At 32.1% G+C, this 18,207-nt stretch overlaps 2 protein-coding genes across 17 annotated transcripts; both read right to left on the reverse strand.

Annotated features, from left to right (window-relative positions):
• Nucleotides 1-572: 572 nt before the first annotated feature.
• On the reverse strand, nucleotides 573-12,400 carry LOC130667082 (trehalase-like). 15 transcript variants are annotated; one of them, XM_057468499.1, is made up of 8 exons: nucleotides 11,977-12,118; nucleotides 11,105-11,359; nucleotides 6,836-7,393; nucleotides 5,311-6,096; nucleotides 5,107-5,237; nucleotides 4,450-5,003; nucleotides 4,101-4,375; nucleotides 573-2,585 (listed from the first exon to the last, which is right to left on the reverse strand). In XM_057468499.1, the coding sequence occupies exons 3-8, from the start codon at nucleotides 6,964-6,966 to the stop codon at nucleotides 2,450-2,452; spliced, it is 2,013 nt and encodes a 670-aa protein (XP_057324482.1). In that variant the 5' UTR covers nucleotides 6,967-7,393; nucleotides 11,105-11,359; nucleotides 11,977-12,118; the 3' UTR covers nucleotides 573-2,449. The 15 variants fall into 15 exon arrangements, with proteins under 15 accessions (XP_057324482.1, XP_057324476.1, XP_057324488.1 ...); XM_057468493.1 differs by lacking the exon at nucleotides 11,105-11,359 and having other exon boundaries at nucleotides 7,310-7,393; nucleotides 11,977-12,398; XM_057468505.1 differs by lacking the exon at nucleotides 11,105-11,359 and having other exon boundaries at nucleotides 11,977-12,028.
• Nucleotides 12,401-13,329: 929 nt separating this feature from the next.
• On the reverse strand, nucleotides 13,330-17,848 carry LOC130667088 (histone lysine demethylase PHF8-like). Of its 2 annotated transcripts, none has more exons than XM_057468519.1 (12): nucleotides 17,643-17,848; nucleotides 17,277-17,362; nucleotides 16,921-17,199; nucleotides 16,722-16,863; nucleotides 15,880-16,329; nucleotides 15,608-15,809; nucleotides 14,734-15,524; nucleotides 14,605-14,655; nucleotides 14,289-14,476; nucleotides 14,022-14,224; nucleotides 13,707-13,908; nucleotides 13,330-13,633 (listed from the first exon to the last, which is right to left on the reverse strand). In XM_057468519.1, the coding sequence occupies exons 1-12, from the start codon at nucleotides 17,744-17,746 to the stop codon at nucleotides 13,554-13,556; spliced, it is 2,778 nt and encodes a 925-aa protein (XP_057324502.1). In that variant the 5' UTR covers nucleotides 17,747-17,848; the 3' UTR covers nucleotides 13,330-13,553. The 2 variants fall into 2 exon arrangements, with proteins under 2 accessions (XP_057324502.1, XP_057324503.1); XM_057468520.1 differs by having other exon boundaries at nucleotides 14,289-14,467; nucleotides 17,643-17,847.
• Between the last annotated feature and the right edge of the window lie 359 nt (nucleotides 17,849-18,207).

Below are 18,207 nucleotides of genomic sequence, written 5' to 3' on the forward strand. Positions count from 1 at the left end.
TGTATGCAACCAATTGTATTTGGGTTTTCAACAAAGTTTTTGTATATTACATATATATAAATATATAAATATAAATATAGCGTTTTGCATTATCGCAAACTATTTAAACGAGTTGCTATTTAATTAACTACTTACTATTTTATATATTATCGATTGCCCGGGTTAAAAATCGCCTTAATAACACTGAAGCTCTTTAACAAGTGTCTTAAAACAGAGGTCTAAATATTTATGATAATATTTTAATAAAAAAAAAAAACCAACTGAAGAAATAACTTTTTTTATTTTAGTTTTTTGGCAAAAACGATAATACATTTACAAAATGAGTGGCTTAACTGTAGTAATTTAAAGCATTTACAATATTATTAATCAAATAATAATTATACAAACTGTAATTTATGTAAAACATGTACAAGTGAAAAAAAAAATGAAAATATTGAAATAACTAAAATATACAATCGAGTTTATTTACGAGTACAAATTTATTTTTAAATTGTCAAGTTCATGCGTCTATTAATATATTTATGTATATTTAAATTAAATAACTTGTAACAAACATTGTAATATAATTAGGGGTGTGTGGATCGTGTTCGTAAGTTCGAATTATTCGATTCGATACGAATAATCCGGAAGTTCGAACAATTCGCACACATAAAAATTGATTTAACTCTACGACAATACTTCAAAAGCCATGAACCCATTCTTTATTTATTTTAATTAGAAATACTTAATATCTAACAATTAATTAACTAAATATATGTTTATTTATATTGCGTAATGGTACATGGCATTTATATGAACGATTGTCGGATTTTAAATTTCCTACGATGATTTAATTTAATAATCTAATCGACTACCCTATAAGCCTGCCCTTTATAAGCCTCTTCCCCCCAATCGGCAGTTACTGAGTCCAGATCAACTTCCCCCACTCGATCATTCTTTTGAACTTCGTATTAACAGCCCGTTATAAGCCTCCGATAAAATTGTCAAAATTAAAAAGTCAGAGTAGGGAAAAATAGAAAAATTACTTGTGGAAATTTACTATCATTTTCACGGAGAAAAATTCAATCATTAAAAAAAATTTAATTTACTGTACATAATTGTAATGATAAATTTTATACCGAGGCTTATAACGGAGAGATTAAAATGTAACACGGTTGTGGAGAGATTGAGATTACAAAAAAATTTATCCTGCGTCTCATGGATCAGATTTATGATGAGTAGTCGACAGTATTCAATGCACTACATATATATATATACATATATATGGTAGGGAGTATTTGCTATTACGTATCGTTATATATTATCAGCATTCAAAATTCAAAATATCTATTTACATTAATCGCGAGTATCACAAAGTTTTTTTTACACCTTCATTCTTAAAAATTATTTGATACAATCGATATTATTTGATATTTAAATTCTCACAAATGTCTATTCCAGCTAATAAAAAATATAATAATAATAATAAAACAAATAATGAATATGGCGTTTGAGTGATATGTTGACTTACTTGATTGATGATCAATAAAAAAAATCAGTAGTCCATACCACCCATTGACAATTAACTATTTGCATTGATTATCTGTTAATTAAAATTAACTGCAGTGCTCAGTTTTTTAAAAACTATTTTAACCATTCATTAAAATACCATTTGCAATTAACATTCGCAGCTTAATTTATATATAAAAATACATTACAACTTGTAACTTACAAGTGATATTCAACCCTTAAGGAACGAAAATTTTCTAACGACTAGAAGTCATTAATTGAAATCTATCAATTTTAAGAGCAGATAAGATTTAAAGTATTGCCGGGTACAAATTACCCGCGTGTGGATTTTATATAATTTTTCTAACACTTCTCTTAAGGGTTAATAATACAATCTGTTTATTTACTCCAAGTGAGCAGTAGTTACGTTAATCTCAACTTGGTTTTTATAATTGACGCATAGGCTATTTTTTTAATTTTATTTATACCTAGTATTCTCATTATCAACAATTAATTAATAGTTAAGGCCATTTTGGGACAGTACCCCGCAGTTTTTGAAAATTTTCAATGACAACTGTCATAAGCGTCTCAAAATTTAATCAATTAATTAAAAAAAAATCAAATCATTAATTGAAAAAAAGACAAAGTTGCAATTTCTCTGACATACATATAAAAAAAATGTACTTGCAGTCATCAATTGTGAGCTAAACGAAACTTCCGTAAAATCTCCATGTCAATTTGAAAATTAGAATTTTCAAATTTTGTAGGCTGATAGCTGTCATTTTTTAAATTCTATACATCAGGGAAATTGTCCTTTCTTCAATGAATGCTTAATTTTTTTAAATTGATAAAATTTTGATACGCGAATGACAGTTGAGTCATCGGATATTTTTAAAAAGTGTGGGCACTGTCAGAATATCCTTAATAATTAATAATTACTAATCACTTATTACCTGAATAGTCAATCGTGGCTCATACATTTTAATTCCGTGTACGCAATATGATTTCTTATGTTGTTGTCACTCATACTTTTACGTTTTCCGTTTGAAATTGGAGTACTTTGAGTGTAATCATTACGTCGCTTGTACATTAATAATCTGAAATAAAAATAAGAGTAATAACGGTGAGTATATTACGTCTTTTGCTTATAGATATATATATAAATCTAAATATATACATATATACATACATACTCATATATACATACATATATATAAATCTACATTAAACACTATCGTGGTTTTTTTTATTTAAAAAAAAAAAAAAAAAAAAAAAAAAAAAATCCATTATCGAATAAGGAAAAAAATAATAATAATAATAATAGAATATGTTGGAGAGAAACTGGTGTTGGATAATTGAGTCCTTGAAATAATTACGAGATTGAACCGGGGATCAAAACTTAGCTGTCTGGTAATAAAGGAGCGAGAGTTGACGATAAACATAAAATGTGACATACATTAACATATTTATTTATTTATAAAATCCTCTAGGTATCAAAAATATATAACTTTTTTTAAAACTCAATCTACTACTAAGTGTTATCGTACAAGACGGTTAGTATACTTTTATTGTTTGGTTGTTGGGAAAATCGAGGAAAAAAAACGTTAAATGTTTGCTGTTTCATACATCGTTATCGGGTATTAAACACAAGGAAATAGATAAATTGAGTATATATATATATAAATATGTATATGTACATATGGACGGGAATTTTTTATTTATCATTTATTAAAAGCATACTGCGTTGAGGTGTTTTATTTGCTATCAATAACACTGGAATGCTGTGGGAGCACCGGATGGCTCTTATCAATAAATTAATCATTGCCATGCTTAATATTATATACATCTAATAAATAATGGGGAGATTCATTCAAATAATTATTTTAATAACAACAATAATAATAATACTAATGAGTAAACAGTAAATCAGGCAATCAAAGTGCAATGGACAGAACAAAACATCGATGATGTTAATGGCGTTCAATATTTCATTTTTTTTTGCTGTTGTTGATAATAATTTAAATAAAGCTTCGATAAAACTATTATTGCTGAGGTAATGTATGTAAGAAAGTGGTGATATTTGAAAGTTGTTGGTGGTGGAGTACTAAGACCTGAATATCGTCAAGTGAACATTGGAAAGTAATCGGCTGGCGTAGTATACTTGTGACTAGAAACAATCATACCAAACTGGCCTTTGAATTTATACAAATATATATACAATATATATATGTGTAATATTTAAAAAAAAAGTGTAAGAGTTTTTTGTACAATATTTACAAATTTAAATTACTAGTTGATAAAAATCGTGTCTGTAAAACCGGGAATATTTTTTTTTAAGTTGGCCGACAGAATAATTAATTGATTTTTATCATTAGCCGATTTGGCCAGCATGTAGTGTAGGTTTTAATCTAATTCTCTCCAACACAAACCATTGGGTAAAAAAAATCTACAGGCCATAGACCATCGACCCGTTGGGTAATAAATACAAGATCCAACTGCTATGTCTTAGCAAATATCTGAAACAAACAATAAATTTTAATTAGTTAATTAATTAATTGAATAATATAAATTTCTAGGAATAAATAAATATGAGAATGTACTACATACCTCACCCAATAAATCCTGCGGCGATGGATATGATGAGCGCAAGTAGGCCAGTCATTACTTGTCCAGCAGTTGATACCCCGCCTACGGTATTCGGTATTAAATTTTCAAAAGCTAATTCATTGGTATCAATCGTCAGGGTTGGTATGAAGTGGCTGTCAGCGGAGAGACGATTCTGATATTTGTTTAATAAATCTAAAATAAGTCCATTCGACCAACCGAATCCTAATTGGACGGTATATTCTCCTCCGCCACCTCCGCTTCCCGAGACAGTTGCGTCGTACTGCAAAAAATTAACGTTATCCAACAATTGCTTAATTTAATTACACAAATAAAATAACGATAATGATAATGTACCTTTTCAAACATACTGTTGTTGGCTTTAAATGCCTTGTAGTTACTCCGCACCCATATCTCACTCAGCTCATAAGCCAGTCTCTGAGCATGCAGATCACCGGAATTATCCAGAGCCATAATCACAAAATATTGTAGCGGTGGCCAGGCATTGGGATAATCCCATTGTTCACCAGAGTGCTCGAATGTCGCAGGTATGCCGCCGAGATTTAACATTATCTGACTTTTATCGAGATACTTGAGCACTTTGTCGACATAAATTTCACGTTTTGTGATATCGTAGCACTCTGTCCAGAGCGGGAGGACGTTAGTGGGATAAAAGTAGTCCCGTTTTAAACCATTGAGGATATCATAGTCCAGCCAAGCTCCTACTTCCTCGTCCCACAGCACCGCGTCGACTGCTGCCTTCCACTCCTCAGCTATTTTACGGTACTCCGAAGCTTTGTCCAAGTTACCCATCATCTCGTTAAACTCGGCCAATAAAATGGCATTGCGAAATATTAGAGCATTGAGATCAACTGGGATTATGTATCTTGTTTTTAAATTACTCAAGTTGCCTAATTTTAAAAATTAAAACATTTAAACAAAAGTTAATTTACTTGATAATCTCATGTTAAACAAATATTATTATGTTTGTACGTGACGTTTGTTTGAGTTTACCTTTGTTTGTTCCATCTAGTATAAACCAACGGCTAGAAAAATCCCAGCCTGATTCAGCTGCGCTCTTTAGCTCTTTGTAATAATCATTTTTGTCTTCATTGTGAAGATTTTCCGCTGCCATATAATCTTCCCTGCAAATATGACAAGTAATTAATTAAATTGAATAAATAATTAAATTAATATAATACTAGAGTATTTATATACCGGTAAGATTCAGGTCTAGGTCCGCTTGAACTCTCATAGTATCTAGCTAACGTGTAGTTGTGTCCATTTTTCTCTACCTCGACGGTGCGATTGGTCATCCAAAAGTCAAATTCCTTTTCAAGCAGCCAAAGATTTTCTTTGAGCCAGTCAACATCATTGGTCTCGTCGAGATAAACTTTGACCATTGGTGTCAACATCGGGGGCTGGGATCTCATCGTGTAGTAAATTCGCCCGCCGTTGGGAATGAAACCGTACTCTTTCACTATGGACACAAAGTTGGTCAACATACCGCGCACTGTCACGTGCATCTCTGACAGCAGGAGGCCTTTAATTATCCAGTACGAATCCCAGTAGTAAAATTCACGGAATCTCCCCCCGGGTACGATAACTGGATGAGGTACATAGAGTATTGAATAGAGATCCTGATTAATACGAACGTCGTCCTTCATTTTTCTACCCAAGGACTTCCAAATGTCATTTAGATCGGACGCAAATTTACGCAAATTCGGGTCTTTTATTCCTTTCAAAAATTTCGGTTCTTTTCGCCAGTCGATGGGGTTCCAATCTTCAAATTCAGATCCCGCTTCGTCAAAATTATCTTCAACAAAACGTCTTATTTCTTCAGGCGAGGGTGGGTGCTCGGTGACGTCATTCATCATCGTTTCAAATTTTTTCAATGTTTCTGACGGACTTTTCTTCATCTTCATATCGACAAATGTCTTTGAATCAGGAAATATCCGAGACATTTGCACTTGGTGCAATAAATCTCCATGGCAGTAAATGTTACTGTAATTATAATTATTGTCTTTAATTTATTTTATTACTTAATTACTTACATTATTTATTATTTATTTTTTATTCAAATTTAATTATAAAGTCGATTCTTTTCCTCTCTCTCTCTTTCTCTCTCTTTGATTTATTATATTTAATATAAATAATTAATAAATAAATATGCAAATTTAATATTATTTTTACAATCCGTTTAATGTATAATTATACATTAATTTATTGATCGCGGAAAATCACCGCGGGAATGGTGAAAATTTAAACAAAGACCTTGAAATCGTCGCGGTTTTAATGAGCGCAAAATTTAAAAAAAATTTCTTAATAAATAGCTGAGCAAAAAGTGATAAATTATCTCATTGTGATCTTTAAAGTTTTATTACTTTTATATTGCGATCAATCGGCTGATTAGTTGGGTATCATAAATTAATATTTTATTTAAATGAAATAAAAAAGAACAAAGAATATTTAAAAATAAATATTGAGAGAGAAAGACAAATAAAAGTACGGTCGGTGACTTGACCATCAAGACGTCGCGGACGAGGGCTCGTCCTTGGTCCAATTCCTGAGACACACCCGCGCTTATTTAGTTATTCTTTGCACGCGGTTTTAATTCAACGCGGAAATAAATATACCATATATATATATATATATACAGAGTGAACTTTTCGCAAGGATAAAAGAGAGAGAGAATAAAATTTCAAATAAATTAATTAGTCTTCGATTTAAAAAAAAAACTTACCTCGAACATGGTGGTGGTTCGGTATTTTGTACCGCCTTACTTGCTGCTGTTATTACAATCATTTGCAGAAACAAAGAACTGCTTACTATCATTGTTGATAATTTTAAATTGTTTTTTAATTTATAATACATCACGACTTAATTAATTAAACTTGTTCTCTTTATTTTAAATTAATACTTTTCGAAAGCCCGCGAAACGCGCGTTCTTTTAAATTTAAATACTCACTTCTTAATTTCAATTATTTTTTTTTTCTTATTAGCCCTTACGTCATTTGTCTACTCTCATATAAAATAATTACTAGCGTCTAAAACAATACCGAGGTAGTTTGGTTCAGTTTAAGAAGAAAAAGAGAGAGAAAGAGAGAGTGCCCGCACTTGACTCTTTTTAAATAAAATAAAAATTAACAATAAAACTACAAAACAGCCGGACGATAAATTAATACGTTTTGACGAATTTCTACTATCAACACCTTACTTTCTGGTGATAGGGTTGAAATTAATCTCCAATGATTTGCGCAATTTGCGCCAAGGTTTCTGTTTCAGCAGAGCCACATTTTTTCTGTAAAAAAAAAATTATTTCGTGGGTTAAAATAGATTCTGCTGACAGAGTGAGTTATTATCTGTCAGAGTTTAAAATTTTTAAAGTTGTAATTATTAATAGTAGTAAGTAAATAAACAACAACAATAATGTACCCAATTTATGTTCTATTCGCGGCATTCAATGAAAAATTTAAGCACTACACTATAAGGATCCTGACGCAATTCTTGCTTTCAAAATAGATACTTGTGTTTCGTCCAAGACTTTTAAAACTAATTATTTCTTTATTTTCTTTTTATTTTTCTTTTATAAGTTAAGTAACAATCAATTAGTTGTTAACTACGTGGACAGATTCTTTTAAAAAAAATAAAACGATAAGATAATAAATCTGTGTAATTAGTTTTAAAATAATTATTCGACTCCGGAGTAAATGTAGATAACGACAACAAGTTACAATTATTACTGACAGTTGGGTGAAGTAATAGATGTATATCACCACCTTGTTGTCTCTTATCGTGACCAGCGTTGACTCGCGACTGACTTGGACAAGTCGGAAGCTTTATTTGCGTCGACTGAGACGGAATCACCACTGTCATCATCGTCGCGATCCCCGGACGACGGTTTAGTTCTATTCGTTAAATAAAAGTCATTGGAAAAGAAATAGTAGCAGCAGAAACAGCAGCACCCGTATATTTGTAGAGGTGGTAAAAGAATAAGCTGAGAGAAGGGAGTGCAAGTTTGGCTCCAAGGTGTTGGATCAGCCGACCAATCTCAGCAATAAAATATTCATTAGTAAAAAATAAATGAGGAAAAAAAAACGCGAATTGTCTCAACGATAACCGGATAAGGACGGAATTTTTTTATGAAAAAATTGCTGGATCGTGATTATGGTTCATTAAGAAAAATTAACCGCGACAGCCAAATGACATTTGTGCCTGCACGTGGTAACCTCGTGGTAACTTTGCTACTCGAAATATGTTGAGGCAAACAAATAAACTAAAGTCGGCTCACGAGATTGGGATAGAGCTAGAGCATGAATCTCTCAGTAGTAATATAGCTATCAATGTATGTAGCACTTGAATGTACGAGGAGTGTAATGTGCGAGTAGGAACAAGAGGTTGATAAGTAAAATGTACGAGAGCGAGACGAAACGAGGATCGAGCCTCCAAGTAAGAGTCGGTCTGATTGGCCGATCCCATGGAATGTTACCACGAGCCTCTTTCTTTACTTCAGTGACGTTTTGTATCAACGTACAACTTTCCCAATCGAAATTAGTCGGGCGTATCAGAACACGTTTCGTGCCTTATCACGGACCCACGTAGTATATGTACTTAGCTTATCATGTCATATTTAAATTAATTATATTTTCGTTGAGTCGAGCCCATAAAAATTAATACGCCGAGTAGGTGAAATAAAGTTGCTCAATCAGGTTGTTTAGTTATCTTGTACCCGGTGATAATGATAATCTGTAGCCGTCTTATCTGTGAGCAATAACCTTCGGTACCTGCGTCATAATCTCCTCCAGAAAATTAACTGACAGTAACTTTTGGTACTTATGAGGATCACAAATACATCTTGTACAGAGTTAATGTACTAAGGGCTAATGGTCAACAGATATAAATGACTAAATAATATGCCGCGCCGCAGCAACTGTCAAGTGCGTTTAAAGCTCAATCATTTAATTTGCTATTTTTAGACGGAAATAGGTCGCACAATCGCCCGTACAGGGATGACGGATGTATGATGTATTGTACTATATATATATAATATATAATATACGACAAATAAAACCAGCCTCTACTCTCTGTAACTAGTGTATGATCCCATATAGGAGATTGCATGCGTTAGCGGTCAAACACCCGGCAGGAGTCTACGTCAAATCTCATTCGAGCAACCGATTTCGTTACGACAAACGCGGATGCCATCAATTATGGGCTTCACAATCCACTGAATTATCAGTATCTAAAATATATATACATTGGATGTTTATACAAGCAATAAATTGGAATTAAAAAACAATAAAATTTAAATTACGAGTATGTCACAGTGCGCTACGCGTGCGTAAATAAAATTCATTTAAATTTAATGAATTAAAGTGATTGAGTGGTCGGATAAAAAATTTTTTTTATGATGCAATTCATTCAAACTGACAGATCACATCAGTCACTTAAAATTAATAAAAAAAAAATTTTTTGATCTGATTTTATAAAATTTTTAATTACTCAGACATGAACTAAAAGTCTCTGCAATCGAGCGACAGCTTAATTTTGTATTTAACGCACGAGTATAATATATTAAATATATAAGAAGGAATTTTGAAATTTAAAATGCAGTTTAAAGAGCCGCGAAAATCGAGTGATTTAAAAAATTTTTCGTCGCAGAGAAAATTTGAAATTTCACTTGAATTTATAATGAAAAACTAATTAAATATACTAATGGGGTGTTTTATAGTTTAATTTATATATTTACGGTACTAATAGCAAGTAAAACCGGAAAACTATCGATCAATGTCCAAGATATTCTTATAATTAAATTATGCAATTACCTTCACTTACGAGAAATTATTCTTGCAAAATACTCACAATAACTAATTAAATAATTGTTTAGTGTCCTTGGCAATTTATAATTTCTTAATAAATTAAAAAAATTTTTTTTTTCTTTCAACTACAACACAATTTAAACTATTTAGTTTTGTAATTAAAACAATTACTCTACTGTGTGTTAAATGCACTCTTAATAACCGTGACAGTATATTGAAGTAAAGAAAATGTGAAGAATATCACGTACGGAGTTTCAATACCCAACTGACGAGCAAGATTTCGTCAGACTAAAATTATTGGGTAAAAGAACTCTGTTGATTTTTTTTATTATTAATTACAATAATCTCGGTTTTATTGTTGTAGGCGGAGTTTACCTGTTTTTCGTATTGTCTATTTAAACTTTAATACATTAGATTATAAAGTCTTATCAGTTGATAGCTTTTTTATAAAATAAATCCGACTATTTGACCGACAGAAGATTACCGTCAGTCTAATGACTTTTAATTTTTAACTCTCACATTTCCTCAAGGACTTTCAAGGACATTCGCTTCGCGCGTGGTCAAAATATTAATAGAACATCAACTTTTTCTAAGAAAAAAAAAAAAAATCACTTGGAAATTAAAAAAATTTTAATTCTTCCTAATTGTAAAAATAGTTGAGCTAAAACGTAATCCGTTATTAATTTTAACCTTCGATTTGCCATTTTAGTATGCGGTAGTCATCAGATCCACGTGGTAACTCATTCTATTGCAAGTATCAAGGTTGCCGCGCATCATTGTCAGTTAATTAATAATAAATATTCATTATTAAAAAAACATTAGTACATTACCTAATAATTAACTATCAGTTTTGTATCACCAGCTGTAACAATTCATCAGCGCACTTCAAATAAACATTAGATGTATTTAAAAAATTAATAATTCAATAGCTGTCAAGACTAAAAAAAATTCCGCACTTGTTGCACTTACTCTAATTACCACCACAATACGCCGATTAAATGAATGACGAATAAAAAAAAAAAATATTCGTAATAAAATAAATAAAATAACACGAGCACCGGCAATAAATCAAATACTTGGTTCGACGACTGACGTTTAAAAAACACTGGGCAATAAAAAAATGTTATGTGTAAATAAATAAATAAATGGAGTAACAAGCAGAGTGGAGGAGAGTTTGCTGAAGAGTAACTGACCTGCTATTCTGATGACCGGTGATATTAACTGACAACCAAGATGCGTACGTACACCGGTGTTGGGTGCTCACCGGTAATGAGATCAACAAATTGCCCTCATGGCATCATGGATCATACATAGTAGACAGTACACACTACCAGAGAGTATTTCAATCACTGACCGTCAATTGCACAGTGATTCATGTCCTGTTTCGGAGCACGTACGCCGATCTGGACGCTCCCTGATCTATCAACGTGCTATGCCGTCTGCTGTCACTTTTATATTTAAAACCGCAAAATAATTTTTTATTCATTCTATGCATTATGTATTTAAACCAGAGCTAACTAAAAACAATGAGTGTAAATGTAGCATACGAGTTTATAAATTTAAAATAAATAAATAAATGAAATTTAAAAAAAGGCGCGCACTGATTTTTAAATTTTTATTATACTTTTAATGGATTTATTTATTCAAAAATTTAAAAATTTACTACTGTCAGTTACATTGACACTCATCTAAAAATATATTATTTATTAATCTATTAATTTTTTTTTCATATTTATTAATAAATATCAATTAAATGTCAAAACGATAATAGTTATTTATTAATTATAAAATAATTTTTTTTAAATGTCAAAACAATAAAAATATTTATTGTTCGTTGAATTAAAAATATAAAAAAAATATATTAGCAATGGAATTATTTTTTGAGGAAAAGTTTGTAAATTTCAATGTCGGCATGCGACACCAAACGTCATCTGATTACACTACCGGTCATGTGGTAGCAAAATAAATAAATAATTAAAAATTAATAACAAATACATACTAATAATAATAATAATAATTGCTAATAAATATTTATTGCAATGATAAATATCTGATGACTACTTACCGATTGTCAAGCAGACGATACCGTAATAATTTTTCATTTAATTTTCTGTAAATGTCAGAACCTTGAAGATCATCTCGTAAAAATTTAAAGTTTTTTATTTTATTATTTAATTTATGTAAATTATTTTCGCTAAATAAAATAGTACACCGGAAACAACTAATTCCAGGGTTTCCTGATGTTACACCCCGCGTTCGTTGCACAATCAGCATGACTGACAATTATTATTTATTTTTATTTACTCTGATTGTCAATAGCCATTTAAAATAATTAAATGACACTAAAAAGTTTATATTTTATCTACTAAATCACTTTTACTAAATAGATTTTGTTTAATTTAATTTAAAAATTTGAATATGACAGATAGTTTATTTAAATATTTACAAGTAGAGTAATTACTGTATAAACTAGAGTCGCATGAGCAACAACTGGATCAATCTTAGCATTACTATTTTTGTCGAGTAATCGAATCAGCTGATTCGATTTTTCGAGAACTCGGCGGTGATTTGCATATTTAAATATTATCGTCTTCTTTGAATTAATTTAATAAATAAATAAATAAATGAATGAATAAATAAATAAAAAAAATTTGTTTATTGTAATTAAAAAGTATAAAATAAAATTTTATTATTACAAAAAAATAATCTTAAAAATTAATTATTTACTTAAAAATTAAAATTTTATTACTATAATTATAATAATTTATATTTACATACTTATAAATTTAATTAAATATTAGTTTTATTAAAAAAAAATAGTTGTTTAATCACCAAAAGGTGGTAATACAAGTGTTACAATGTTTGATCTTATTAACTAGATGTTATTAAATAGATAATGAAATACTGATAATGATAATGATAATTAAGAAGTAAAAAAAAAATAATAAAAAACTTACGATAGTTAAATAATAATGCAGATTAATACTGTATGGCCAATGGGACTACGGAATTTTTTTTATGCAAAAATGTAATTAAAATAGTATTTTACACACCTAGGGAAGTAAAGTAAGAAATGTCTCAGATCACATGTAATTGTTGGCCGAGGCGAAGCCGAGGTCAACAAACATGTGATCTGAGGCTTTCTTATTTACTTCCCGAGGAGTGTATACTATTTTTCTCCTCGACGGAGGCGGAAAGCGGCAACTTCGTTTTGCACAGCGGGACGAAAGTTGACGCTTTCCGCCCGGAGGTGAGAAAAAAATTTTTTCTCACCTCCGGGCGGAAAGCGTCAACTTTCGTCCCGCTGTGCAAAACGAAGTTGCCGCTTTCCGCCTCCGTCGAGGAGAAAAATAGTATACACTCCTCGGGAAGTAAATAAGAAAGCCTCAGATCACATGTTTGTTGACCTCGGCTTCGCCTCGGCCAACAATTACATGTGATCTGAGACATTTCTTACTTTACTTCCCTGGGTGTGTAATATACTATTTGACCCCTACTTTAATGATGAATGACACTTGAATATAATATAAAATTAAATGTGATGAAAATAAAAGATAATAAATATTTACACTATAATTTACAGCTAACGTTTGTTTTTGTACAAAAGAAATTATTAAAATTAATAATGCGAAGTCATTTATTTTAATGCATCATTTTATGAAGCTTTAAAATTTTTCCTAAGCGTTGTTTCGCAGTCTTCATACCTTTTCTTGGTTTCCGCTCTGAAAAGATTTATTTTTATTTGTAAAATATTATTATTATTAATATTGTTGACAATAAAAATTAATTACTTACCAACGGGAACTGGGGCTGCTAGTTTAGCTTTAACATCTTTCAGTCTATTGGGGCTCGTTAAAATCGAAGTAAATCCGGTGGGCACTTGGACTGGCTCAGCAGGTGGTTCTTCGTGTTTTAATGAACTTGTAGGAATAATTCCATTTGAAGCAGGATTTTTTTTCGATTTATTGTACGTTCGTTTCGGACTTGTCTTTTGATTCTACAACAAAAAATTCAATTGTCAATAATACTAGTTCCTTGATCGGGTCCTGGGTCTCTGATTGAGTACTGGGTCTCTGAGCTTATGTAAGACTATAAATTAAAAAAACTTACGGGATGTTTAGCGCGTTTGGCAGCAGCAGCTTCAAGTCCTTTTTCTACAGAAGTTTTCTTGGCGCCTTCGCGAGCCGGTCGGTTGGTTTTGGGCAGAAGAGGTCCAACACGAGCTTTAGGATTCCATGCCTCATCTACTCGTCTCTTTCCTCGTGGTTTGAAAATATATTCCTCGTCATCAGAAGCATCTAAAGCCGGATAGACTGAAAATATAAAAAAAATTTACCATCATCATCATCATCATCTTACAATCATTTAAATACATACTGAAGTCTTCATCCTGGTGGACCTTATCAATATTTTCAATAGACTGATCATCTTCATCATCATACTCTACTTTCCTCGATGACTTATCACTTTTTTTCGAACTTCCTGACTCGGTGGAGTAGCACTGCTCGCTGAATGAAAGCATTCCGGCAATAGCCTCGCGCGTCGACGGTGATGCCCTGTCAGAACTGACGGTTTTCAATTTATAAATACAATGTCATCGATTAAATAAAATAAAACCATCGGTTATTTTATCTAACGATCCTCGAGTTTAACATTTTAACTCGGATTTATTTTACCCGCAGTAAATACTTACCCTACTGGGGGTGGAATCGTCAGCTGGGTCTGTAAGATTGACATCGGAACACTAAAAAAAAGTTATCGTCATAAATTATCAAGATTTTTTTCTATTAATTAATAAGAATTCGGAAATTTTAAGCCGTACCTAGGTTCCAATCTGCTACCAGTCGACGGCAATGTGTATGCTGATGCTTTTAGAAGCTCCTCTATACCATTCTTAGGTACGTCGCTCAGTACGTCAACAGTGACGGGATTGCCAGCATTATTAACAGACTTCTTGGCTTTTTTATGCGAACTATTTTTGCAAGACTTCTTACGCTTCGGGCCCTCGTCAATTGTAAATTTACCGCAGTCACTCTCATTACTGCCGTCATGAAAATCATAAATAGAACTTTGCTTCCACGTGAACTCCTTTTGGGTTTCAACCGTTGGGTCAATCGCAAAATTACCGAATACATTTCCTTTGTCATTGGTGCTACGTACGACTTCATTATCACCCAGTTTGAATCTTATCACCGTGGGACTTTGTTTCCCTTGTTTACTTATCGTACGTTTGTAACCCGGTGACTCCGCGGACGCTTTACTCTCCATTATATCAGAGCACACGGATTTATTGAAAGGATAAGACGCAGATTTAGGCAGAGTTAATTTCAAACAAGATTTAATGGGCGATTGATTTTTAACTGGTGAATTTTCAACTTTTATTTTACCTATCGTCGCTTTGAAAGCGTTCTCAGACATTTTATCAGCGACATCAAAGTTAACAAAGTCTTTATTAATCGGTTTCTTTTTTTTCCTTTTGCTCTCGCGCTCTGGTTTCGGCGGGTTCAGAGCCAAGAGAAACCGCTCTGCGTGTCTTATTTCTTTGCTCAACTCTTTCAATAATTTTTGACTATTAACCGACGGCGGGATTTGGCCCCGACTGAATGTGCTGTACTACAGGTAAAAAATTAATCACGTAAATTTGAGATTTATAAATGATTAATATTATATTTGCAAATAATAATAATAATAATTACGTCTTTGTCGGTATTCCATTGCTTAAGTACAGCGAGAAGAGCCTTGATGCCTTGTAAAAAATAAGTAGGGCATTTTTTATCTTCGCGATTTAACTCCTTTAGGTCCTTGAGTAATCGCTTAGCCGCGAACCAGTTTATTGTTTCAAAACCAGGATATTGAAATTTTTTTGGAGTTTTCATTTTACGTTCTAATTCATATATTCTGTAAAAATATATAATCATTTAGATAAATAATAATTTATCTATTAATAAATATAATATAAATAATTTACTGTATTTGCATAGGAATGTTGAGACTATGCACGAAATTCCCGCCAAAGACAAGCGAGTCAACTGGAGTCAGCACAGCATGAATCCATCCCGTGGGTATCATCATAGTATGCCCCTGTTTGATAATACACTTGTAGCAGGCGTCAACCTGGTCGCCAAAAAATGTCTCACTCTGACTGGAGCTGCTCATCCACTGCTGATACAATTGCAAGTTAGCCGGCGTCGGTCTGATGAGATAAAAAATTTTCTCGCCTCGCAGCACGTGGTACCACACAGACGTGCCGCCGAAATCGATGTGAAAGTCAGTAAAACTATCTCTCACACTCATCAGACAGTACTTTTGTACCTCAGGACGTTTCAGTTGACAGTTTTCCGAGATCTCACGCGGCCAAACTGAGTTCACCCAGTCCAGCTTTCGGGCAATCAGCGGAGCCTCTACCAATGGTGATAAACTGCAGCACAAAATCATTAACTTGCTAATTGCTCATTCATATTAAGACCATTCTCACAGTGCCTCCCATTTTTTGAAAATTTTAAATGACAACTGTCGTAAGCGTATCAAAATTTTATCAATTAATTAAAAAAAAAATTATCTACAGTTGTCATCAATTGGGAGTTAAACAAAATTTGAAAAATCAATTTCAGCAAAATCTTAATGACAATTTTATAAGTAGAATTTTGTAGGCTAAAATTTATTCAACTCCTGGTTGATAACAACAGTCAGTAATTTTTTAAAAATTCTATCTCAGTTGAAAGTCATCGCACATTTTTAAAAAGTGGGAAACTCGGTCACTGCCTGAACTCTTAATGAGTTTTAAAATTTATAAATTAAAAAAAACTATACCCAGTGTCAGTGAACTCTAGACTAATGACATTGAGGACTCGTGACCGAAGAGGGTCAGTGTAATACTCAACAAAATCTCTCAGTATCATTCTGATGTTATTTTGTTTTGACACATCAATGACATCAATCTCCCTGTCACCGCCTAAACAAATTATCATCAGTTTATCAATCAACTAAATTTTATAATCCAAAATCTTACCGATATATTTTTCAACATCTTGGACCGTGAATGTTGATGGAGGGAGAGTCATATCCAGACCTTCTTTACTGTCAATAATAACAGGGGTTTCAAATCCATTTGTTTGTAAATATTGTAATGTCAACTGCTGTCCTCTCACATGTTTGACAACATCATCAGCTTTTGGAAAGTGTCTGGACTTTAATTCATGTATAAAAACAGATGTACCCGTCTGTACTGGTTTAGATTCGGCGTTAACGTCAGTGTACTCATGACGATGATTATTCATTCTTAGTTTAGCTAAAATAATTATTATAAATTTATGTCAAGTAGTTGCTACTGACTGATGGATGCTCAGTATGATTGTCGTTACTCACCAAGTGATGGACCGTGAATACATTCGCAATCCGGGCAATGATATTTGTCCAGTTCACTTGCTGCGTACTCTTTGATGCCGATACACCTGGTTACAGTAATTAAAAAAAATAATAATGATAATAATGAGTGTCGTTTCGTATACGTTTGGCATCGTGATGATTGAGGTTATGGAGTTGACAACAAAACAACGATAGGAAACAGAAGCAAAGCATCGAAACTATTTGAATATTTAAAATAGCAGGAGTAATTTGCGAAGATGAAAAATAAACAGAGTGAAGAATCAACAATTGAGTTATTTAAATTTTTGAAATAAAAGCGAGTTGTCCAGCTCCAATGAACGGCTGAAATTATAAATGTAAACTTACTCTCCATGATACCACTTTTTACAAACATCACACTGGATCATAAACTGATTAGGATTATATGACTGTCCACATAAACAATAAATCATTGTTTCATCAGTCATCATGGTTTGTTTATTTTTATTTATATCGCGTTCTGGTCAAAGTTATAAAATGACTTTTGTCTCGCTGCTTTGATAAATTTTACTGGCAGTGGTGGGGGTATTGCTACTCTGCTAAAATTTTTAGGTCAGTGTCTCATGTTGACGGCAAAATAGAAAATTGCGTCGCCACGCGCGCGAAATGTGACTTAAAAAATGGCGCGAAAAATTTGAAGTTTTACGATCCTGGAGTTAGTCGACGTCTAATTTGGGGATTTTTTTAGAAACGATAAATTATTAAAAAAATTCTACCTACAGCCTTTTTAATTTTCTACATGTGCATTTTTTATGATTCTGAAGTTAGCAGACAGTTAAAAATTTTCGAATTTTTGTTTCAACGACTTAATTTAAAAAAAAAATAAATATAAAAATATGCACATGTAGAAAATTTAATAAACTATAGGTGCAATTTTTTCAAATATTTTTTT

This window comes from Microplitis mediator, chromosome 4 (genome assembly GCF_029852145.1).
Source record: "Microplitis mediator isolate UGA2020A chromosome 4, iyMicMedi2.1, whole genome shotgun sequence".
Classification (NCBI taxonomy): domain Eukaryota; kingdom Metazoa; phylum Arthropoda; class Insecta; order Hymenoptera; family Braconidae; genus Microplitis; species Microplitis mediator.